The 24,933-nt window shown below is 37.0% G+C and overlaps 1 protein-coding gene across 19 annotated transcripts in view; it reads right to left on the reverse strand.

Annotated features, from left to right (window-relative positions):
* Nucleotides 1-249: 249 nt before the first annotated feature.
* SEC31A (SEC31 homolog A, COPII coat complex component) overlaps nucleotides 250-24,933 on the reverse strand; it is a 74,569-nt gene continuing 49,885 nt past the window's right edge. For 9 of the 19 annotated variants that reach the window (XM_079919554.1, XM_079919551.1, XM_079919549.1 and 6 more), the window contains 8 exons: nucleotides 21,567-21,693; nucleotides 19,556-19,897; nucleotides 11,679-11,717; nucleotides 10,122-10,180; nucleotides 8,365-8,628; nucleotides 5,312-5,431; nucleotides 2,812-2,883; nucleotides 250-1,274 (listed from right to left, as the gene is read on the reverse strand). In XM_079919554.1, coding sequence (XP_079775680.1) covers nucleotides 1,095-1,274; nucleotides 2,812-2,883; nucleotides 5,312-5,431; nucleotides 8,365-8,628; nucleotides 10,122-10,180; nucleotides 11,679-11,717; nucleotides 19,556-19,897; nucleotides 21,567-21,693 — 1,203 coding nt within the window. In that variant the 3' untranslated portion in view covers nucleotides 250-1,094. The remainder of the gene's footprint in view (nucleotides 1,275-2,811; nucleotides 2,884-5,311; nucleotides 5,432-8,364; nucleotides 8,629-10,121; nucleotides 10,181-11,678; nucleotides 11,718-19,555; nucleotides 19,898-21,566; nucleotides 21,694-24,933) is intronic. The other 10 variants (XM_079919544.1, XM_079919552.1, XM_079919542.1 and 7 more) reach the window with 6 other exon arrangements.

Below are 24,933 nucleotides of genomic sequence, written 5' to 3' on the forward strand. Positions count from 1 at the left end.
TTTTATTTGGTGAGCAGGGAATCCCAGCAAAGGAAATTAAGAGGGTCTTGTAAACTATGTCACTTAGGCTGCAAAATGCCTGATGAACTACACTTAGTCCTTGAAACAGCACCTGTCTTCACAGCAGTCATACTTTTTATCTTCTAGTTTTTCAACTCACTTAGGTAAAGTTGCTTAAACAATGAAAATTATTAGTATCTAATTCTCCTCAAGATTCTATGGGGACCATTATCTTTTGTTTACTACACTGTTCTTAAGACAGATTACAATAAAATCATTTGACGAAAATACCGTCTGAAAATATGTCGATTCAGGAGGTTGACAGAAGTTAAAGCTTTCTTTCTGAACTTAAACCTCAGAGAAATAGGTAACTTTAAAAAAATGGATGAATAAATTTCTAAATATAAAATGGAGACAATTCAATCTTAAAACTCAAACAGAATACTGAAAACATTTATTAATAGAAAAAAGTTCAATGCATCCTACAGAATGAAAATGCTCAATCTTTTCCTATAGATACTTAAAACTAGTGATCCCACTTTTCATTAATATTTGCTAAAATCTATGTAGCAGCCTGTAGATTTAGTTATTTGTTCAGGACCAAAGTGAAGCCAAAGCCACAAAAAATAGAGATTAAACTAAACTGTGAGTAGCTGTTTAAAAAAAAGACTACGTACACATAAATAGGATTACACACTTTAATCTGATTGACAGGGAGGAAGTAGGGAGGACGTGAAAGAAATTTAGTTTCAGCTCTGCTTTACACATAACCAAAGGCTCCTTTTCCAAAAAGTAAACCTGAGGTTTCAAAAACCATATTTTATCAGAATACTTCAGGAAAGCATACTATGTGTAATCCAGGAAATACATTATTTGCAGAATAGGAAAATCATCACAGGCAATAAAAGATTAAAACAAAAGAAAGCACCAGGGCTTTGAGCAGGTCTAAGGTGAGTATATCTGCAGAAACAATGTAAATGTTCTTGACTGGCTGCTATGGAAACATGCTAATGAGGACTGGTCCACATCTTATCATTTTTTAAAACATGTTTCTTTGGAAAAATGGCAATAGTGGCTGAGAGTGAAGCCATCCTTTAGACACCCAGCTTATTGGCCTGGGTGAGAACAACTTTGAGAACTGGCATAAAAGCAGAGGTCTCACTGAAGTTGCTGGTGCTAACTATGTGGGTATGGATGGTCAATCCTTCTGAGTAGTTTCGAGTCTCAATGCTCCTTGCGATGTTGTGTAAACCATTGATGATTGTTGGTGAAAGCTGAAATAAAGGTGGAATTGAGAGAGAGAATTAAATTAAGGAAGAATTTTCCATGAGACCCTCTATAAACATTAAACCCTGATATTTAAGAGGAGCTTGAAATAAACATTATTAAAAAAATGTATAAACTGGTGAGCATTTCCAGAAAGCTTCTCGGACCAACCAACACTTAAGTTATAAAATGGAACCATGACAAAATGATTTATGTAAGGAATTATTTACGAATTATACATGTATGATAAGCCAGGTATTTCCTTACAGAAAAGCCAGATTTCCTTCCCCAAGTTGAAATGTTAATGTCTCTCTCCACTTATGAGTTTTAATTCTTATTATTTTAGATAACTTAACTACTTTAAATAACTAAATTATTTTAGATACTGTCTCACACCTTTTAAAATTTTTCCTATGTACATGAAGGAGTTTAAAGATTCTTAATCATGACATCTCGAAGTAGGGGCCCAATTTACTCTAAAACCTTGTGGACAATAGAAACCTTGCACTTCTGGTCCACTGCCATTAGGAGGGCAACAGTCCTCACCATGTACTCAATTTGCCAGTTCTTAACTGCTTTTCATAATCCTGTCATCTCTTAAAATCATAAGACCTCTAGTTTTTTTTTCCCCCCATGTCATTACTTGGCATACATGTCCATACTTTTCAGAGAAGACTTTATTTTGGATCAGTCCATGGGCCACGCCACTTCCACTGTTATATCAACTTTCTCTGGTTTGGCTCTCATGAGATAAATGGTTATTTTTAGCTGATGGCATTGATATGGGGAATGGGGAAGAGAAATGCTAAAATGCATAAATGTGAAAGGTCTCAATTCTTTTTTTCTCTCCTAGTGCTTTCATTAATAAAACAAAACAATTCTAGAAAGGAATGCAGAGGTTGGGAGGGACAAGAGAACAGAACACACAGGGCATTTACTCCTTACTGCCAACCATCTTCATAGTTATACACATTGATCTGCTCAATTTGTGGTTATCTTTGGCTTTGCCTTTGTGTAATAGCTATTCTAAAAGAAAAGGTTCAGAGTCTTAGACTATGAGAGAGATTACAGATTTGGTCTCTGGAAAACAGAGTAGCTGCCCACTCTCTGATTTCTTAATTCAAGGGACATATAAAAATGAATAGAAGACCAGTTACCGTAGGACCAGTACAGGCCAGTTTGTATATCTGCCCTTTGTTATAAAAAAAGGCTAAAAATTCTCTCTCCCTCTTAAACTCTCTCTCTCTCTCTCTCTCTCTCTCTCTCTCTCTCTCTCTCTCTCTCACTCACACACACACACACACACACACACACACACACACACACACACACACACACACACACACACACACACACTGCCCTATCCCCTTATCCCCGGTGACTGAAATGTAAGATTTAGACAGAGAAAAGCCCATTCTATGAACTGTCATGATCATTTTGTCCCCACGCGTACTATATTACATGCAAGTGCTGATGAGACACTTATTTTACTAGCAACCAGGAATAAATGATTATCGTAAATCCTTCTTTTCCCCACAAACTTACTGTCTGTTCCCTAAGTTTATCATATAGAAACTCCAAACGTTTGCTGGCATCATCTAGCTTCCTCTTGGTTTGCTGCAGGAGAGAAAAAACAGGTATGTTATGTATGAACAATAACTTTTATCCCAAGAACTTGCCTTATCTCATTTCACTAAACCTTACAGTCATGATGTTGGAGAGCTTCATTTTATAAAGAAATGGAGATAGCTAAGACCGATGAACTTGGACAGATTATTAGAACAGAGATCAGTAATCTATTAAGGCAGGGAGGGCAAGAAACTGAGACCCTTCCTCCTAGTGTGCAAAATGGAGCACTGGCTGGATTCCACAGGGACTGCAACTCACTTGAGGTGTGTGTGTCCATCTACACTATATCCACAAGCAACAGGAAGGGCCATCTGGAGGCAGCAATGGGTCAGTGTACTACAGAAAAGAAGGTCTAACAGTTACTGTAAATTAAATAAAATGAACATTATGGGAGCCAGAAGGCAAACATACAGGTGAACTGTGGAATCTCAAAAGTACTACTTATACACTCAGTCACATTTGGTACATTTAATCCTGTCTTATTCTGGGCCTTTAAAATACCAAAAAAAGGAGAAAATTATCTTTTGGTGACTTAAGATTATTAAGAGGGAAGTGTTAAAATGAGTTCTTAAATTAAGGAGTCCTCCTACCCTCATCCTAGTACTTTAAGTGTAGTGAGAGAAAACTATCCTAAACGTAAAGGTTTAAAATTATACTGTGATTAACTTAATATCTACATTATGCAACAGCCTTAAAAGTGACACTGCTTTTCAATATTTATTGAGGGACTACTACGTGCCATGCTGGGACAGTGTTGTGTCTCATGGATCTCATATTCTATTGGGTGGGAAAAAGATACTAAATAAACAATATATTGTATGTCAGATGGTGATGTGTGCCATGAAGAAAAGTTAACAGGGTAAGGGGGTCAGCAGTGTTGGCAGTATGACGTGGTAAGAAAGTCCTGATGGCTAATGGGACATCTGAGCAGACACCAGGAACAAGTGAGCAAGAGCTCTGCAGTTCTGTGAGGAAGAATTCCAGGCAGAAGGAGCAACAGGTACAAAGTCTCTGACACTGACACATTCTTGGTATGTTTGAGGAGGGCATGTCAGTGTGTCTGAAGAGGAGTGCAGAAGAGGTGAAGCCATCGAGGATAACCTTACAAACTAAGTTGTGCTGCAAAATTACTTTGTGCTGTTTGGACATAACTGAAGTGGAAATAAGAATAAAGTCATACTATAAAAATGATTTCAAGTATTGATTAAAATGGACTTCTGTGGAGGGTTCAAAGTTAATCCCACCTAGCTACCAGCAGGAGTCCTGGGCAGTATTTGAACTGCCTCCCCAACTAGTGACAGGAACAGTTTGTCTTTCTCTTCTGCCCAGGGGTCCTGGGTAACCAGAAGGGAGGTGATATGGTGACCCAGAGGAGGTGAAGCTCAACAAAAATTTATTAAGCTAGGCCATGTACGAGGTGTCCTCCCAACCTCTGTTTACGTTAACTCATGCCTGAAGGAAGACTGGAGTTTTCCCACATTTTTATTATGATTCCTCCATTTTGTATGATGAGGACCTCTCTGCCTAGGAGACACTGTACACTTACCTGTTTAACAGTTTTACCTGTTCTCTGTTCCTAGCTTCGTCCTTCCATCACTCCCAGAATGCCAGGCGCTAAGGTTTATGTTAACTTTCCCCTGCCTCTGCTTTCCTGACATTTTCAGTACAGGGAATTGCTTTCCAAAAGACTAGCAGAAGGCTGTACATATTACTACTCAATGTTTGATGAAACAACAAATTCTAGAAGCTGTTTTTCAAGCAGACAACTGGCCAGTGACTAAATAAACATATTCAATGTTTGTTGGCAGAAAGTGACATTTCACCTAAAACAAAACTGGCTTTGTGGAATTTTTGTTGTTGCCAATACAGTCATCCTCTAATAAACTGAGTAAAATCAGTTACTTTGACTATGAATATGACTCCAATATCTAAAGCACTTAACTATTTTTAAGGTCTTTGCAAAGTTAAAGACTGTCTATCTACTTTTAAAAGCTTTCATGTAAGCTCAGAAAGAACCCCCAAATCTGAGTTTCACCATTCTGTTGTATTTTTGTGCTACGCATAAGGTTTGCCGATGAGACTCAGGGCAGCATAGTGGTTGAAAGCATGAATTCTGGAGCCAGACTAGGTTCGAATGCTGGCTCTGCCTTAATTATTATGTAAATGCTTTTTGCCTTAATTTCCTCCTCTGTTAATAAATATGACAAACCTACCTACCATGAGGTTGTTTTAAGGATTAAAGTTATATGTAAAAAGCAGTTGAATGTGTTTTTATATGTACAGCAAACTATATATAAGTGCTAGCTTTACAATTTTTGCATAAACTTTCAAAATACATCTTGTAAGACTTTAAGCAATCATTATAGAAGCGCTCCATAAGGGATTCTTTTAATTAAGCAAAATAAAAAATACATACAGGATCTGTGGCTGAAGAGAGGCAGCGCTGAATAAGATCCTCAAATGTGGTCTTTAGAATGAGGTGTTCATCTGGAATAGGTTTCTTGGTAATTTTTTCTGTTGGCAAAGACTGCACATGCTGGAATAAATAATACCATAAAGTGACTAAAAATGACCAGAAGCTACCTATACACAAAGCCCTGAATATGTGATAAAGAGAAACCAACAACCTTGTAGATAGGCTATTCAAAATCAAATGAAAAATTAACATGTGAAATCACTTGGGATAAGCAAACATAAAAATCAGATATTCAGTAGAAGATACAGGTACTCCTTCTACAGCTTCTATTTTCAAAAATAGGATTGGATATAAAGTATTTGATTAATTATGGAACATATGTTGATCACTATTTTATATAATTGATAGGAAGGAGACCTGTGCCAGTAGAAAATAAAAAGAACAAGGCAATTACAAAGTTGGCTGGTTGGAGTGGCTGCTTGCTTTGCTTGTTGGCTCATTTTTTTTTTTTTGCTGTACGCGGGCCTCTCACTGTTGTGGCCTCTCCCGTTGCAGAGCACAGGCTCCGGACACGCAGGCTCAGCGGCCATGGCTCACGGGCCCAGCCGCTCCGTGGCATGTGGGATCTTCCCGGACCGGGACATGAACCAGTGTCCCCTGCATCGGCAGGCGGACTCTCAACCACTGCGCCACCAGGGAAGCCCTTTTTTTTTTTAAAAGCATTTTATGGTAACATTTTTTTGTTGTTGTTAGTTTCTGCTTTATAACAAAGTGAATCAGTTATACATATACATATGTTCCCATATCTCTTCCCTCTTGCGTCTCCCTCCCTCGCACCCTATCTCACCCCTCCAGGCAGTCACAAAGCACCGAGCTGATCTCTCTGTGCTATGCGGCTGCTTCCCACTAGCTATCTACCTTAGGTTTGGTAGTGTATATATGTCCATGCCTCTCTCTTGCTTTGTCACAGCTTACCCTTCCCCCTCCCCATATCCTCAAGTCCATGCTCTAGTAGGTCTGTGTCTTTATTCCTGTCTTACCCCTAGGTTCCTCATGACATGTTTATCCTGACATTCTTCTATTCTTTGGTTTACTCTTGGAGGGTGTTAACTGGGCTATTATCAAACTGCAAGATTAAATCAAAGGTTAGGATAGAAGAGTCCATGATCTTACTGAATGTACAGATGGGAAAACAAAGAAGGAATGTATAAGTGTTTAAAGTTTTGACTGATTAGTTCATTCATAGAAAACATTAAGCAATTATGTATTAGGTATTGGCTAAGTATTGGTGAGCCAATACGGAAATGATCTCATCCCTCAGGGAGTTTACAGGCTGATGGAAGAGAAAGTTTTAAAATGTCATAAATGTATGTAAAATAGCAACTGCGGTTAAGTTAACATCACTATAACCAAGAGACAATATAATTGGGATTTAACTGAGGGGAAGGTTCTTTAAGGAAGTTATATCAGAAGGATAAGTAGGAGTTAACCAGTTAAATGGTGAAGGAAATGCATTCCAGACAGAAGAACGTGTACACAGGAAGGATCATGATACAAGGGACTGAAAGGAGGTCACTGTAACTGGAGCAGAGAGAGACAGCAAGGAGGAGTATGAGCTGAGAGAATCCAGACAATGTGAAATATTTTGGTCTTTATCCTGCAAACAATGGGAAGCTGTAACGTTTTAAACAATGAGGAGATGAGACCAGATAAGAGATGGGTGAAAGTAGATGCTGGCCGACCAACTAGAGGCTCCTGCACTGCTTGAGACTGGAGATGAAGGTAGCATGGACTAGACTGGAAATGTAGAGAAGGGATTTGAGAGGGATTTTGAAGTAATATAGCAAGATTTCGGGATAGCTCTGAAAAACAGGTTAAAGGAAGAAGAATATAAAGATGATGCCCAGGTTTTTGGCTGGATTAAATAGGAAGGATTATGGTGCCATTAATTCAAACAGGACACACCAAAAGACGACTAGGTTTGGAAGGAAGACTATGAATTAGATTCTGGATATGTTAAGTGTGAGGTGTCTCAGAGACATCTAAGTGGACAGGAAGGTGGATATTATGGCCTGGCTGAACACACACATCCATGAAGCTCTCCCTTTCAGTGGCAACTGAGGTTCTGGTCAGATGAGTATAGCATGAGCACCCAGGTCTAAACAAAAGTGAATGGCTTCACAAACACCACAGACTTGTAATTATAAAAATTAACAGTGCATCTTTATAATTTTATATATTCTTGTGGAAAGAAGAAGGTCCTCCCACCTCCATCAAAACACTTGTTTTTATAATGCAACTGTTAATGTTTAGAAGTTCCTTAGGCAGAAATCTCTTAACAGCAAAACATACTCTTGTGGTAGAGATATAATCTTTACAAATTTGACTTTAGAGAGTCAAAGACAATAACAGACAGAAGAGCTAGTTTTATAATTGGGCAGGAATTTATTTCATCTTATGTTGAACTGTGACCCAACCTCTTTACTTTTCATGAATAGATCAAAATGTTTATCTTTGTATGTCTAAGTCAGTTATATGGAAATATGGTAGACTTTTCATCATCTAGAGCCTTGCCAACTAGCTGTTTGTATGTGAAAAGCAACCACAAATTTATATCTCCAACTAAAGATATGGCTCTCTTATTAGCTCTTACACATACACAAGAAAATATATAACTCATTACATTTTTATTTTATATTTTAAAGGAAAAAACCTTTGGAAACAGCTTCTGCTTAGCAACCTTGGATGCAAATATGGATTCAACTGATCTTAAATTGTGGCTACTGATTAGATCAAATGAAATACTGTAATTGCCAAGTTACTGTTAACATATACTAGTAAATACATAAGCTCCTTCTGGGAAGTTTGTATGTGGCCTTGTCATTGAAAAATAATATACATACATGAACAATCTTAAAAAAAAGTTATTATTTTTAAGTTGCCTAAATTGAAATCAAATTGAGATAATAATAAAGGTATAACCATAAAAGTTAAAACATTAAGAAAACATACCGAAATAAAGCCATCTCCCACTTCCACAGATTTACTGTTACCTGCATGGTATTTCCAATAGGAGCTCCAGGGGCACCTTCAATATTGGGCTTTGAAAAAGACGGAGGCATGCCTGGTTGACTGAGGGGTTGCTGTATGCCATGGAAGGGCTGGCCACCTGGAAGGTGTGGCTGTGGGAATGAAGCTTGGCTTGATAGTGGTACTGGAGCTGAAGGTTGTTGCTGCAGCATCTGTGACTGGTGGTCACCCAAGGGGTTCATGATTGGTGATGTGATGGGAACAGGAGGCGTAAAGTTCTCAGGCATCTTTTAAAAGAAATAAAAGGTACCAAGAGTAAGGAAAAAAATGGTATGATGACAACATTTCCTCAGCTTTAAATAAGGGAGTTAGCCATTTGGAGCAACATGGATGGACCTAGAGATTATCACACTAAGTGAAGTAAGTCAGAAAGAGAAAGACAAATACCATATGGTATCACTTATATGTGGAATCTAAAATATGACACAGATGAACCTATCTATGAAACAGAAACAGAATCAGGGATATAGAGAACAGACTGGTGGTTGCCAAGGGGGTTGGGGGAGAGTTGGAATGGGAGGGTGGGGTTAGCAAATGTAAGCTTTTATATATAGAATGGATAAATAACAAGGTCCTACTGTACAGCACAGAGAACTATATTCTATATTCTATGATAAACCATATGGAAAAGAACATATTTAAAAAAGAATGTATATACACATACATGTATAACTGAATCACTCTGCTGTACAGCAGTAATTAACAACACTGTAAATCAACTATACTTCAATAAAAAAATTTAAAAAAATAAATAAGGGAGTTAGACTATTCCATGGTTAAAAAATTTTTTTTTAAATAACAGGAGAACACTTTTTAAAATGAAATTTTATGCAGAATTTTAGAGAAAAACATAAAAAGTAAAGCTAATCTGGCTAAGAGGGCTGAGAGCTCAAACCTGGACCTTTGTTTCCCCTTTACCTTCCACACTTATCCCATAATGGGCCAAAACCATGGTGTTTTTGAAAGAGGATGTCAAAGTCTGGAGAATTATATCTAGCCATACTGGGATCAGATATGCCAAATATGTTTGTTTAATGTGATCAGATGTAATACCTTTTTCCTAGATCATTAAGTGATACCTACTTAGTGATCAATCACACTCAAAGTAGTAGATTAAATTTCTGATTATCATTGACCTAATTTTGGGGGGGGGTTTGCTCATTTAGTATCTCCCAATTTTATATTCTGGCCTCTCATTACTATACTTGGGGGATAGAAATCACTAGGAGTAAAAAAAAAAAAAAAAAAGGCTTGGGGTAAAAGAAGAATCTTAAGTTATGCTCTAACAAGCTCTCAACAGTTACTAACATCTAAATGATGCTCAACTACAAGGCTATTTCGTTTCATATTATATGTGATAGACAAAAATAGTCTAAAATATAATTACAAATTCATGATTACTGTTAGAACCCAAAACCAAAGTAACTCCTAAAAAAAAACCACTTGAGAAGTATGAAATTTTGTTTCCTACTCTTTGAAAAAGATGTGCTGGGAATTTACATCTTGTTTTTTAAAAAGGGTTTAATTCTTATCACCATACTATTTTGTACTTTCTTTCCTTCCCTTCATGGACTAGAAGATGTAAGTTGAAATACACATATTAAGTATATCAGTCAGTCAGCTTTGCCTTTAAAGGAACAGTGAAGTGTGGTGTGCTTCAGGTGGCTACATGATTGACAGGACACCTGTAGGCAACTGAATAGACATCTTTTTCTAGTACCTTCTTCTTCTTGGGTACTCTGTTCAAAGCTGGAGGATCATTCCAACCATTCTGAGAACCTATAACAGATAATAGAAGGCATTTTCCTTTAGAATCCTGAAAAAAAGAAAACTAAACTGTATCCATCATATAATACCTTCAAACTTTACTTTCACCCTGAGATAACTGTCACAAAAGTTTTACCAGCTGAGCTGCTGGGATCACTATGTAGCCCTGGATTCTCAAACTCATTACCTCTAATAATCACAGGGCCTTGGCTTAGAAAGCAGCATATCTTGACATTATTTCCTTTTAAAGTGAAAGAGTTGTACTAAATTTAAGGATAGTGAAGTTTTTATGTCTATATTGGTATATAAGCTTCAAACAATTCTCTCCTAATAAAGAAAAAATAAATCACCTGAGTCTGCTAAAAAAAAAAAAAAGCCTTCTGATATATTGCACACACAAAAAAAGAAAAAAAGTAGCAATCTCCTATTTTCCCAGAGAGCAATTCAGCATACCCAAATCATCCACATGGTAGAAACACTGTTAAAAAAACAAACAGAGCCCAACTACGCAACACCAGTATGTTTTATCACCTTTGCATTAAGAACAACCTATAAAGTAGAAAAAGGCATCAAATATCTCTGGTAAGATTTTTCTTTTTTTAATACCACACACACACAAAAAATTTCCAGGCTGGCAGTAAATATAAAATTAAACTACTGTCACCTTTAGGAAATTTCCTCCCCCCCAAAATCTCCCAAAACCTGTCATCTCAAAGTGAGAAATGAACATAGGTAGCAGAACTCATTAAGGTACTTAATGCCTATATCTTAAAAAAAATTTTTTTAAACATCTTTATTAAATGCCTGTATCTTTAAGGAAAAAAGGAATAAAACATGCCAGAGATAGGATAATTACTAAATCAAAATATAATCATTTTACATCTTACTAGGTTTTGTGTATGTGTATATGTAAAAGCAAAAACTTCTTCTTCTTTCAATAAATTAAACATTCTTTCAGTATTATACTTTTGCTTGTTTTATTGATACCCACGATATTAAATCACAACAAAATTGCTTAGCAAACCAAAGAACGTAATGTCATAGAAATTTTTTAAAAACAAGATCTTCTCCTAACCAGCATGCACTCATTTGCCTTGATTTTAAAAGTAGAATTAATTTTCTACGTGACTAGGAGACAGAGCACCAAATGAGCCTCAAAACACTCAAGAACTAATCACAAAATATTAAACCACATGATGCTATTTGCTTAACAAATTCTTAAAGTTCTCATTAAACACAGACTAATCATTCAAGTCTCTCCCATCACCTTCTAATCTTTCTTATATCTAAGACAATCTTGGTATAGCCTTGTCTTTCAGTCTGTATAACAGACAACTTTTATGATTCAAGATCATTTGTGTCACTATGTTAATTCAATCAGTTCTAAGATTTGATCAGATTTAGGAATATTATCGGCTTTAAAGTTCACATGCATAATTGTGAATATCCACTCATTAATTAGAGTCAGTGATTCAAAGATTTCCAAAGATATATTTTGTAACTAATTCACCTTCCAACATAGATGCCTGGTCTTGCATAGACTGATTTTCTGTAGACAAAATGTAAAAGTGACTTAAACAGTATTATCATCAAAGACATTCTAAACTCTACTCACTTTTTTTTGAATTTCTGAATTTTATTTTATTTTTTATATAGCAGTTTCTTATTAGCTATCCATTTTATACATATTAGTGTATATATGTCAATCCCAATCTCCCAATTCATCCCACCACCACCACCCCCTACCCCACCACTTTCCCCCACTTGGTGTCCATACGTTCGTTCTCTACATCTGTGTCTCTATTTCTGCCCTGCAAACTGTAAACTCTACTCATTTTATAATTGTTTCTCCTCCCTCCATCAACCCCAAGAAAGAACTAATTTTATAAGGGAATAAAACTTACTTTTTAATTAAGTCACGTGAAATGGTTCCTATCTAATTAAGAGAGTAATCAGTTTGTGGGCAAAGCTAATTCATTTAAATGTGTCAGATCCAATTAACTCTTAAACACTATTTTTTTCTCTCACTGTGCCAGCTGTCTCTTTTAAGAGAAAATTTTGTTCCTTCCTATTTAAAACAACATTATTTCCCTAATTGTTTGCACAGATGATTTTTCTACTATTTGATCAATGAAGCTCAGTAATACCATGGTGCGGGGAGGGCTGAGAGCACTTCCTAACATATTATAACTGTGTCCATTTTAGTATTTTTTAAAGCTGTGAATCCCAATCAGGTGAAGATCTTGTAAAAATGCAGATTCTAATTCACTAGGTATAGCGTAGGGCCTGAGATTCTATTGCTTCAGCCAGCTCCCAGGTAATGCCAATGCTGCTGGTCCAAATCCTCTTTAAGTAGTAGGGTTTTAAAGAGAAATGGGAGGATTTCTACATTGTCGTGCGGACTTCAACACTACATTGTTAAAGATAATAAGCATGTTAGACAATCTTAACAAGGAGGTGCTACTTTATTGCTGGATTTGGGAGGCCCCAAGGATCTGCATTCTGGAGGAACTAATTTCTGGGGTCACACCATGAGTATGAGCATAAATGGGAACAGGCCCAGTAAATATGTAACCATCCCATATGGTCTTTTCTATAAGAATATACAGATTTGCAGACTGTTTAGCACAAATCTTCCAGAAATCACTACTTCTCTTAAAAGAACTGAAGTCTCTGGCAGTGGACAAGAGGAAAGAAGGCTGAGAACTAATACAGCAATTCCAAAATTGTCGGATTGGTCCAGGTCCAGCCTCCAATCAAAAGCATGCAGTGTAGATACATCATATGAACACGCAACTTAGGGGAATTCAACTATCTTCACTTGGGGAGAGAGGAATCAAGAGAATGTAGCATTAACTAGTGAGTTCAATTCAGTTTGAGCTCTACTCAAGAAGCACATGCCCCAGAGGAACTGTGAGGTGGGAGAACTAATCCCACAGTTTGAAATTTCACTGTATGGAGCTAAGGATAGATGTTGTTCATACAATATGGCTTCTAACCACAAGCAACTTCTTCATGAGGGCTTAACTGAAGAAAGGGGTGATCACAGATAACTGACTCTAAGTGATTTATTTTTGTCTTAAATGACGACTTTACAATTTAACTCCCCATGCAAGATATGACCTCATAGCACTACAGTTAATAAATCCCTGGGAGTCACTGTGTGTGCATTATGACAGACGACAGACCTGATTTGCAACTACTGATGTACTCTCTAGCACCAGACTTCAGCTTCTGGGCTGAGGGGGACAATATACAGTGCATCCCCAAGATCTACATCTGCAGATGCAACCAACTGAGGATCAAAAACAATCAGGGGGCTTCCCTGGTGGTGCAGTGGTTGCGAGTCCGCCTGCCGATTCAGGGGACGCGGGTTCGTGCCCTGGTCCGGGAAGATCCCACATGCCACGGAGCGGCTGGGCCCGTGAGCCATGGCCGCTGAGCCTGCGCGTCTGGAGCCTGTGCTCCGCAACGGGAGAGGCCACAACAGTGAGAAGCCCACGTACCGGGGGCGGGGGGGGGGGGGGGGAACCATTCAGGAAGGAAAAAAATCCAAAAAGTTCCCAAAAGCAAAGCTTGAATTTGCTGCAAGCATTTACACTGTATTGGGTATTATTAGCAATCTAGACATAAAAGTATATGTGCGTAGGTTATATGCAAATACTACGCCACATTATATAAAGGACTTGAGCATCCTTGGATTTTGGTATTGGGGCGGGGCAGGGGGGAGTCGACGGTGTGAAAAATCTAAAAGTACTGGAGGTACCCTGGCCTTGATCAGTTTTTTCAGGGAGCAGTCTCAACAACATGCCTCCTCTCTAGCCCTATGAAACGTGGGAGCAGAAGGTGAGACCAGTTTTTCCTCTAACCTCTCATGGCAGTGATCTTAGCCTTGGATATTAAAGCCTGAGGGGGTATCCTGATTTCACCAACTATTAGCAGCACAAAAAAGTATGTGGAACAATTTCATATAACCCTTTGGTAGAATGACACCAAAGTTATAATGAAATCAAATTAAATTGAAAGTTACGAGTAAAACTGAATGAAATAAGAAACAAAAAGATTTTCAACAGGAACATATAGCCAGTTGGCTATCCCTCATAACTTGAGGGTAGGCTGCCTGTTGAATTGAAAATAACGATTGTACAATAATCAAAGTTCCCACCAAAATATATGCCTAACTGGCCCCTCCTAACCTCAAACCATGCAATATATTTAGCAATATGTTTTATTTCAGCCCAGAAAAATCCTTGTTCAAATCTCTGATCAATTTAACAGTTTTATCTTAGCTATGATTCTAACCCCTCAATAGTTTTGCTTTTATATCTTTAAATTGTTTAAATATGACTTTTTAAAAACACAATTAAATTGACCTCTACTTTATTGAGACACACTTTAATAGCAACACTAGGTAAAGCAAACTAAATGAAGAACATGAATATCTACAGGAGACAGTATTGTGGGGGTTCATTACGGATGTGCAAAATGATACTCTTGGTCAATATTTTTAAAAAAACATAGCAGAGACTAATCTTGGACATAATTCTCTCATAAAACTAGTAAGGGAAGATAATCTTTTTTACCTTTTCAAAAAACCTTAAAAATGGGCATAAATCTCTTTCTTACTCTTTTTAAACATGACAATAACTTTAAAGAACATTGAAAAATGGTTCATGGTGTAACATTAAGGAAAGTAGTAAGATGTAAATTATGAGTGTATGTGCGAGTTATGATCTCAATTCTTTAAAAATGCATGCACACAATAAGATACTACTATCTTCACCCATTAGAATGGCGAGAATTAAAAACAAAAACAAAAAAACAGAAAACAACAAGTGTTGGTGTGGATGTGGAGAAATTGGACCCTTACGCATTGCTGGTGAAAATGTAAAATAGTGCCACCACTTCAAAAAATTAAACACTGAATTACTATTTGATCCAGTAATTCCATTTCTGGGTATATACCCAAAAGAACTGAAACCAGGGACTTGAATAGATATTTGTATACTCATGTTCACAGCAGCATTATTCACGACAGCCAAAATGCCCATGTGCAGGTTAATGGATAAACAAAATGTGGTACATACTTAGAGTGGAATATTACTCAGCTTTAAAAATGAAATTCTGATACATGCTATAATATGGATGAATCTTAAAGACAGTGAAACAGCCAGTTACAAGAAGAAAAAACTGTATGACTACTTATATGAGGTACCTAGAATACATACATAGAAACAAAGTAAAACGGTGGTTACCAGGGGCTGGGGAAAACAGGAGGTTTTTAATGGCTACATAATTTCAGTATGGGATGACAAAAAAGTTCCGTAGTTAGCGGTGATGATTGTACAATAATGTAAATGCACTTGATGTCACTTAAAAATGATTAAAATGGTAAATTTTATGTTATATATATTCAACATTAAAAGAACTTTAATACATGCATACATACATATATGTGTGCATATATGTGTATGAAGGGAATAAATACACCTAAATTATTAGTGGTTATATATGGGTGGCAGAATTACAGATAATTTTAATTTTATTCTCTATACTATTTGAGGTCTTTCAAAATCCTACAATAAAAAATTAATAAAAATCAAGGGAACATTAACTTAAAAACTGAATATGGCATGTCACTGGATTCTGGAGACCCTTATCCACCTTAGTGTAGGGATTAGTCCTCCACATGGTCTTTAGGGAAGGAAGAGAGAAGCGCTTGGTCTCACACACAGAAGTGGAGTTGCTACCATCTTTACTTCAATCTCACTTCTCACTGGGAACCTTCTCAAGGTGTCCTTGCATAACGGTAGGATCTAGGCACTGGCTAAGATACTTTCAGTGGATTCACAGAAAAATATTAGTGCCAATGGTATGGAGACTTTTGGCTAAAAGATAATTTGAGACGGAGAGAATACAGCATCCTTGTTAATCATATACCTCCTCCTTCCCCGTTAGCCTCACACGTCACATTTTAAAAAAGGCATCACAAAATTAAAAATTTAAATTTAGAAAGAATGAATCCTTAAGGTCATTTTCCAATGACATGAGATAAAACAGATTTATCCAAAGAAAAATAAGGAAGGCTATCATGCTCCTTTCCTTTGTTTAAAGGGTTAAAAACCAGGTACTTATAGTTTGACTACGGAGTGTTTATGAAAATTAAAAAAAAAATTTTCTTTTCAGCACACTGTTTCACGAAAATATGCAATATTATGCCCCTTCAAGACTCTTCTATGTGAAGGAGCACAAGACTATATATATATATATATATATAGACCCAAATTAAATTTTCCATTGTTTAACGAAATCAATACTGTTTACTCAAAAACAGCTTCATGAGAGCTTGTCATTTTATCAGAAAATTTTTCTAAGTAAACTTCTTGGGCCTTCACATTTGAAAGTGCTCTTCCTTAGTAACTAGTATACATTAAACCAGGGACCAAAAAAAAAAGGTGGGGGGATACCAGCAGTATCTTACTTATCCTGGACAGTAGAGCTAGGAAAACTTCCTGCTTTTTGTGCTGCCACCACTGAAACATGTTGCACTATACTAACTTAGGCTGTTAGCACTTTATACATGGAACTTGGAGACAGCCTCTTTTCCTTGCCTCTGATTCTGCCATGCTGCTCACAATCTGTTTTGCAGAACCAGCTCCGGATTAACCTCCCTAAAGTACCACTTTGACCATGCCTCTCAGTAGTTCAAACTCCTCCACTAGAATTTTTCTTCTTACTGTATGAAGTGTAAATTTCTTGCCCTGACATTTAATGTTTTCCAAAATTTGGCCCCAATACAAATTTTATGTTCCAACTTACAACAAAGCTATGTGCTGTTCACTAGAAATGTACTGTACTTTTCTGCCTTCCTACCTGTGCCTAGAATAATTCTGATTATAGACTGAACAGATTCTCATTAAGAATTTACTGAATGAATGTTTTGATGATTGCAACATGAGTTTCTCTGAGCAGTGGGCACATAATTTTTTGTTTCACTAATAGTTACAGGGCTTGAAAATCCTACTGTCTATCAAGAAGAATCCACCGGATAAGAGGAATTTCCAAGTCCCGTAGAAAACCATGATATAATAATCTAAGACATATTAGGACAAAGATAAAACTTTTAGTCACAGTTATCTGTATAACCTAAGCAAACTTTTTAGGAAATCAAAAAATAAAAATAAGGTAAAGCTCTAACTGTTAATTAAAATACAGGGACTACTAACATGCAAGAGGTAACAAAGCAGCTAGCTTAGTGCATGCTGAGTATTGAAAAATGTATGGCTTCATCTTCCTATTAGTTACTCTGCTTCTCAGCCAGGTTAGAACACTGTTACTTTGTACATAAGCAAAGACTTTATTATATGGCCAAATGCCCTTTAGCTTAAGGAGGAAAAAAATACCCATGCAAATATCTAACTTAGATGATGAAGTAACAAATGCTTAAAATAGTGATGCTAAATGTTTCTGTAATTCCAACACTGATAGCTATTTCTACCCCTTTCATCAGGACTAGACTATCTGGTAAAGAATAATGAACATGGGCTCTGAAGACTGAGAGACTGGGGTATCTCAGTTGTATCTCAACTTGGAGACTATCACTGTGCAATCATGAAAACATTATACATAACCCTAGGAAACTCAAGCTTCCTCATGGCAATTTTTAAAAAAATAATTATTCCTATTTCTCATGGTTATGAGAAAAAAGAAAATATATGGCAGTGCTGGTACATGTCCAATGTATGTTCAATAAATGATAATTCACTTTCCTACTTCACTGTACCACTTTCTTATGTGGGGATTTACTTGAATCCATCTTTCACTCAAGCTATTACCCAACTATTCAGAATATATACTGCTTTCACTCATCCAGGTTTTAAAAGGTAATTTTTTGAACTCTACAATTGAATTAACACTCCTCTCTAAATATCAACCTATTGAAATATCTGTATTGAAAATTATACAAATTTTATTTGTGCAGTAAAGGCTGATACATGTTGTGTGTATGATTTTTGGTACTTTGGACTTTAATATTATATATCAAAGAAAAGAGAAGGAGATATGTGTATAATTCTGGATCCATAAGACTTCCAAGAAAAAAAATACTTCCTCAATAAATCCTATTATATGTTCAGTGTTTTCAGTTATTAAAGCTACTACTTAGCAGATAAAAAGAGAACAACATATACTGGACTTCCAGGAATAACTTCAGTATTAGAAAGCAAGACTCACTCCTGTTTTGCCCCTCTAGTTTAAAACCATCAATTATAATCTGAAAAGAAAACTATTTTCAAATACCCTTAGTAACAAGTATACATTAAAGCAGGGACAAAAAAAAAAAGGAACAGAGCTCTAATTTTGAGCGATGTGTTATCACAGCTAACTTTGCAGTCACTGTCCCCAAATGCTCTCAATGTACTAATGCATTCAATCTCTTCATAAGCTTATCAGTACATACTATTATTATTATGAGGAAACTGAGGCTTAAAGTTAAGTAACTTACTCAAGGTCACATAACTAGAAAGGAGTGAAGCTGTCATACAAACACAGGAAGTCTGATTCCAAAGTCTGAATTCTTTACTATGTTAGTGGTTCTTGCCCTGATTCACTGATCTCTTTTTGTAATACTTCTGAGGTCCCTTTTACAATCCTAACATGAAAATCAGATAATATTACCTACTTATAAAAAATTAATAGAATGCTTTAATTGTAACATGAAAGATAAAAAGAATTTATAAAATATGTGTTTACTATAAAAATAATTTTAAATTATGATTTTAATTAGAAAATTTCAGGCAGAACTATACTGCCAACAACAACAAAAATGCCTAGAAATTTCCAAAATGTTTGTGAGGGTAGAATTGTCCTAATGGAGAGAATCCCTGCACTACTGTATACTTTCTGCTGTCTTAGAGATTCTGTCACAGTTGCATTCTTTCACTTTTTTCCTTTCAATACACATGTCGAGATCCTTGCTCACCTTTACAAACAAACATAATTACAAAATTTGTACAGCCTCATTTCTTAAAATCTGAAAATTCAGGAAGAACACAGAGCATCGTTTTACTCTGGCAAAGAAATTAGTGTCAATTAAATCTAGTTCCAACCCCCACTTATCTGGCCAACTAATTTCTTACCGCTTATTTTAAATTCAATGGCAGATTATATGCTCTTACCCTTTTAAAGCTCTAAAGCTTTCCTCATTTAGCAACTAAAGTTCATTATGGGAAAATCACACTATTAGAAATAGTTTTAGAATTTGTTATACAATTAAATCAATACCTCACATTGCCCAGTTTACAGTTAGAAATAATTCCCCTCCATCCACCCACGTGATCACGAAAAAATGAAAGACGGAGCCAAACCAAGTCCCTTTCAAGCGCAGACCTGTTCTCTGGGATGCAGGCAGCTCGCCGGCAGCAGGCAGTGTACCTGTTGCTCCAGGAGCCAGCGCATAAGCTGAAGATGACGGTGGAGCTCCTGGTCCGCCATGCTGGAAGGATGCTCCAGAGGAAGGAGGAGGAGGGAAAGAGGCAGTGGAGCTGGAGGTAGGTGAAGAGGCCTGGTGCTGTGCTGTGTATAGTTGAGACTGCCCAGAATAGGAAGAAGCAGAAGATATGTACGGGGTGTTAGGGTAAGCGTTTGAAGCAGAAGGAGCAACAGGTTGCTGAGGTCGATACACTGCTGACCCCCCTGTTCCGAAGGAATACTGCTGGGCTGGTTGATAAGCTACACCAAGGAGAAGAAACAGAAATTTTAATTAGTTACTAATTTATTCAGACAGCAACAGAAACCCAAAGTTATCTCATTCTATGGAAATTATTTTCAATTCTTCTAATAATAAGCTACAACCAAACATTACCCACTTAAAACAGGTTATGCTTTTGATAGTCTGGATGCCCTAACTATACCAAAAGTCACTGGACCCAGTCTTTGAACCCTGACATCTCCAGACTGCTGCTGGCTATGAAAATCTTTGAGTCATCAGACCCAAGAACCAGAAGACTGACCCTTTTCTGAGACATCCTGTTCCTGTGAAGACTGCAGTGACACCTACTAGCCATCAGATGGAGCCATGCAGGAATTACACATCCAAAGCAGTCCCCTCTACAGTAAAAGTTAAGGGAGCTTGGTGGCAGCTCAAGACCTCTTCCACCATAACAACTGTAGGGTGAGCACTATTGTTATGAATCAGATACCTTCTCCAACATCTAGTAAAATCATCAGCTACTCAAATTCTGGGTTTGAGCACAGTTCCAGATTAATAAGCAACTCTGTATGATCCCTGACAACACAATTATTATATTTCTTACACTGTACAAAGTTGGTTAATAAGCAATCAGACAGCCAACTAATGTTTTAATGCAAAGACCTGAACCCAGATACCATTACCTTTTGTGTGATCATGGGTAGAATATGAACCTCTGCAGAGGGAATCTAACAGAACTGTGCTCATCCTACTCTGAAGACAGCACTTTCACGCTGAGTACTGAGTGAAAAGCTGTATCAAATTTGTACTCATGTTTAGTAAGAACACACATCTTAGGAGCACAGAACACGCTCGTTAAGATTAGATCTTGCTAGGTAACATCCTCGTGTTTTATAGTAGTTGTTCAGTCATATAACTGTCCACTCTGAGGTTTGCATTTTTGCTTATTTTAAATTTTAAAATAGAGGTGATGTTTTACTTTGCAAGTGTAGTTTCTTAAAAAAAATGAAAGCCAATAGGGGAAAGGTCATTATTATACATTTGTCAAAATTCACAGAGTGTCTGACACCAAGAGGGAACCCTAAGATAAACTACTCCGAGCGAAAATGCTGAGTCAGTGTAGGCTCACTGACTGTAACAAACAGACCACCGTGCTGCACGATGTCTGTGGTGGGGAGGCTGTGCACGGAGGCAGGAGGTATACCGAGACTTCCTGTACTTTCCACTCAACTTTGCTGTGAGCCTAAAACTGCTCTAAAAAATAGTCTGTTTCCTAAAAAAATTAAATAAATGGAAGACGACAACAAATGCCCCTTGGAACCAATTTTCCAAAAATGGTTTGCATCATCTTGCCTAAAGGAAAAGAATATGTACTAAATAATTTCTAAAATTCTATTTTTTTATACCAAAATCATGGGACAATTGACTCGCTTTAACAGGCTCAGGAATAAGAGCCAACTGTTCTGAATGGACTGACAAAGGAGCTGTTTCCTAGCATGTTGATTCAGGATGCCTCCCAGGGAAACCATGCTTTGCTATAGCAAGGACTCAAGTCCTACACAGAATGGTTCTTTCTTTACTTGTTAAAACTGATTTGATCATGGCTTTGGAGCTTCAAAGTAAACAGTTACTACACTAGATAAGACAAGACATGCTGCTGTGACAGGACTTCAGGGTCACACTACTTACGCTGTGGCTGTGGATAAGGTGGTACCTGGCTGTGCATATGACCGGGAGATGTGGGAAGCTGAGCTGTGGCAACATTTGGATTAACATTCCCATGCATTATGAAGCCTGGAGGTGGAGGATTTTCTCCCTAGGAAATGAGAATATGGTAAAAAGGAGGATTACATTTGGAACCAAGAATCTTACCAGATGGATTTATAATCTTTGAAATGTAATTAAAAAAAAAAAAACTTTGTGTAAAAAAATTACATTTTGTGCATACTATCTTCTTCAAGACACATTTTCTGAGCAACACATTTTGTGTGATTTAAAGATTAGACAGGTCCAAAGTAATAATAACAATGAATGGCAAGAGATGCTAACAGCCTCATAAAATAGGATCTATGATATTTATAGTAAGTCACTAGGATTTTCCATCTCTACTGAAGTCCATCCACGACTAATGCTTTGAAAATATTAAGTATAAATGCTACAAGGAGATATTATCTTCTCTACGATGCTAAAAAAAAAAAGAAGAGGAGGAGGAGGAGGAAGAAGAAGAAGAAAGGAAAAAATATTCAGTGAAATCAGATTTAAACCATTGATAGAACCTTGGTTGATGTTTTTCTAGTTCAAGTCAATTTAGAACTGCAAAAGAAGAGGAGAGTGATAAGAAAATAAATTAATTGTGCTAAAAACTGCTTCTTGCATCCTAAAGGCACTAAAATGCAATAAGCAGATAGACAGATGGGGGGAGGGGAACTTAAGGGAGGTGGGTAGAGAATATATAACTATATATTTAGGTGAGCAGAATTCTGCTCAAAGAGGAATAATGAAGGATATACCTGTGTATCAGAGGGAGAGGCTGCAGGTGGATGGCTGGGAAGGGCGGTAGGAGTTTTGTTACTCCAGGTAGTGACAGTGGGGGCAATTCTAACCTGAATTGAACAAAGAAATACCAATCACAGAACATAAAACATGAAAATGTTAAAAGAAGAAAAAAAAAAACCCAACAGGCATTAATAGCCAGATGCAAAGCAAAAAATAAGAACAGCAAGATAGCACACATTAGCCAGGCAATTGCTTTCAAGGTAGCTGGGATTCCAAAAGAAAAGAACACCTTTCATAACAGAACAGGGGAAGGGAGGTAGTAGAAAAATCAGTATGAAAACTAAATCAAAGCAGAAAGAACAATGCCGTTCAAGTGTCAAGAGTAAGTGGGAAAAGGTAAGTTCTGTAAGTAGGGAAGGAAAGAAGACATTCTGGAAAAAAAAAAAAAAGGTAATTGAGTAAAAAAGTGATTTTTGAAGCACTAATTGTATTCATGCTACTATTAGATCCGTAAACATATTGCTATAAGCTCCCTTTTCCGGATTTCATTAGAGCCACAAAAATTATGTTAGTTCCATATGAGGCTTAGAATCATACAATCAGAGCATATTAAAGATCATCCAATCTAATCCCCACCCTTTACCATTGAGAAAACCAAGGCCCAGAGAAATGAAGGGGCTGGCTGAAGTCCATACAACTTGTTGATGATGGAGCTAGGACGGATTCTAGGTCTCCTGATTCCCAGGCCAGTGTTTGCTACACTACACCATGTTGCTTACCCTGGAGTCCAGAGGTTTTCAAAAAAAATGTTTTTAAGCCATCAGAATATTTTTTGTCAAGTAAATCTTTGTAGAAGAAACTCTATCATATAAACAATTAATAGCAAAGATGTGCTGTTGTAGTAGGAGGAGAACTCCTACTCAGTTGGCTTCCCTTTCAGAAATCCCTTTACTCCTGCCTATAAGCATGTCTTTAAAACCACAAGCCACTGTCCTCATTCAACATATCATAAGCTTTAATCAAGAAAAATCACTGTGTAATTTATGACTGAATTTGTTTTCCTTTTCTTAAAGTATGAGACTGCTAAGTCACAGTATAATAAAAGTCTTTCAAGGTTTTTACATTTTCCCAGAAAGATAGATTAAACCCAAGGACATAAGGAGTAAATATTCTCTTCTCCCAATGTAGAGAATGCCTTACTTCAGTGCTCTGACACAGTGAGGTCAAGCTCAAGGTGCTTAGTTTAGGAGTTCCAATCCTGTTAACCATTAACTAGCCATGCTGACAAATTCAAGCTCTATGTCTTAAAACTCTGGTTAGTCGCTAGACTTCTCCACCTCTCAGTTTCCCAGCCATCACCTGATTTGCCCTATCCATGTCATACACTTCCTAAGTCTAGCAACAAGAGTGGGGAATTTAGTTTTGTTTACCAATATACCCTCAACAGGGAGAATAAAGACAGGCCCTTAAATTCATATTTGTCAAATGAACCAAAAAATAAAACAGAGTAGTACAGTTATAATTATATTCAAATGTAATCTATACTGATTAAGTAGCAATCAAAAGCATAATAGACAAAAGAGCATGAATTTTTTTTAATTTAGTTTTTCATGGTTTTATGATTACTTTTGCTACAAAATGTAAAAATGACCCCATCAATTCTATCAGCAATTTGTTCTATTTTAAAATGGGCAGAGGGACTTCCCTGGTGGTGCAGTGGTTGGGAACCCGCCTGCCAGTGCAGGGGACACGGGTTCAAGCCCTGGTCCAGAAGGATCCCGTGTGCCGCGGAGCGGCTGAGCCTGGGTGCCACGGCTGCTGAGCCCGCGTGCCTGGAGCCCCTGCTCCGCGTTGGGAGAGGCCACCACAGTGAGAAGCCCAGGCACCACAGCGAGGAATGGCCCCCGCTCACCACAGCTGGAGAGAGCCTGCACGCAGCAGCAAAGACCCAACGCAGCCAAAAATAAATGAATGAATAAATAAATAAATAAATAAGAGAGACTGCCATCGAGGTGGTTTCATCTCAAAAATAAATAAATAAATAAAATGGGCAGAGTACCTACTAACTTTGTTATCGATCAAGACCATTTATTACTTACGAAAATATACTTTTTATTTAAGAACATGAAGGTTATCTGCTGGTCTGGAAATATAAGTTTCTACATGAAATAGTAAAAGACAATAAGAGGTCACATTTTATGCCACTAACCATTTGGCAATTTTAATTTAATAAATAAATTAGTTAATTAATAAAAATTATTTAATCATCTTTACATTCCCCATGACCTACAACTTCATATACCTTTGGTCACTCACTTTTCTCTAATATAAAGTTGTCCAAAAAAATGTTTGTATTCTGGATACTCTTTACTGTGCTGATACAGAAGACATAGTAAAACCACACTAATGACTCAGAAAATAATACTTAAAAAGAGACTATTTTCTAAAAACGTTTAAAAAAATTGACCAAATTACCCACAAAATTGTTCCCACTACTTTACTCACAGTTTGTTAGATGAATCAAATTGTAAAAATTTCAAGAACAGATGTACATGTGTAA

The sequence above is a fragment of the Stenella coeruleoalba genome, assembly GCF_951394435.1.
Source record: "Stenella coeruleoalba genome assembly, chromosome: 4".
Lineage (NCBI taxonomy): Eukaryota > Metazoa > Chordata > Mammalia > Artiodactyla > Delphinidae > Stenella > Stenella coeruleoalba.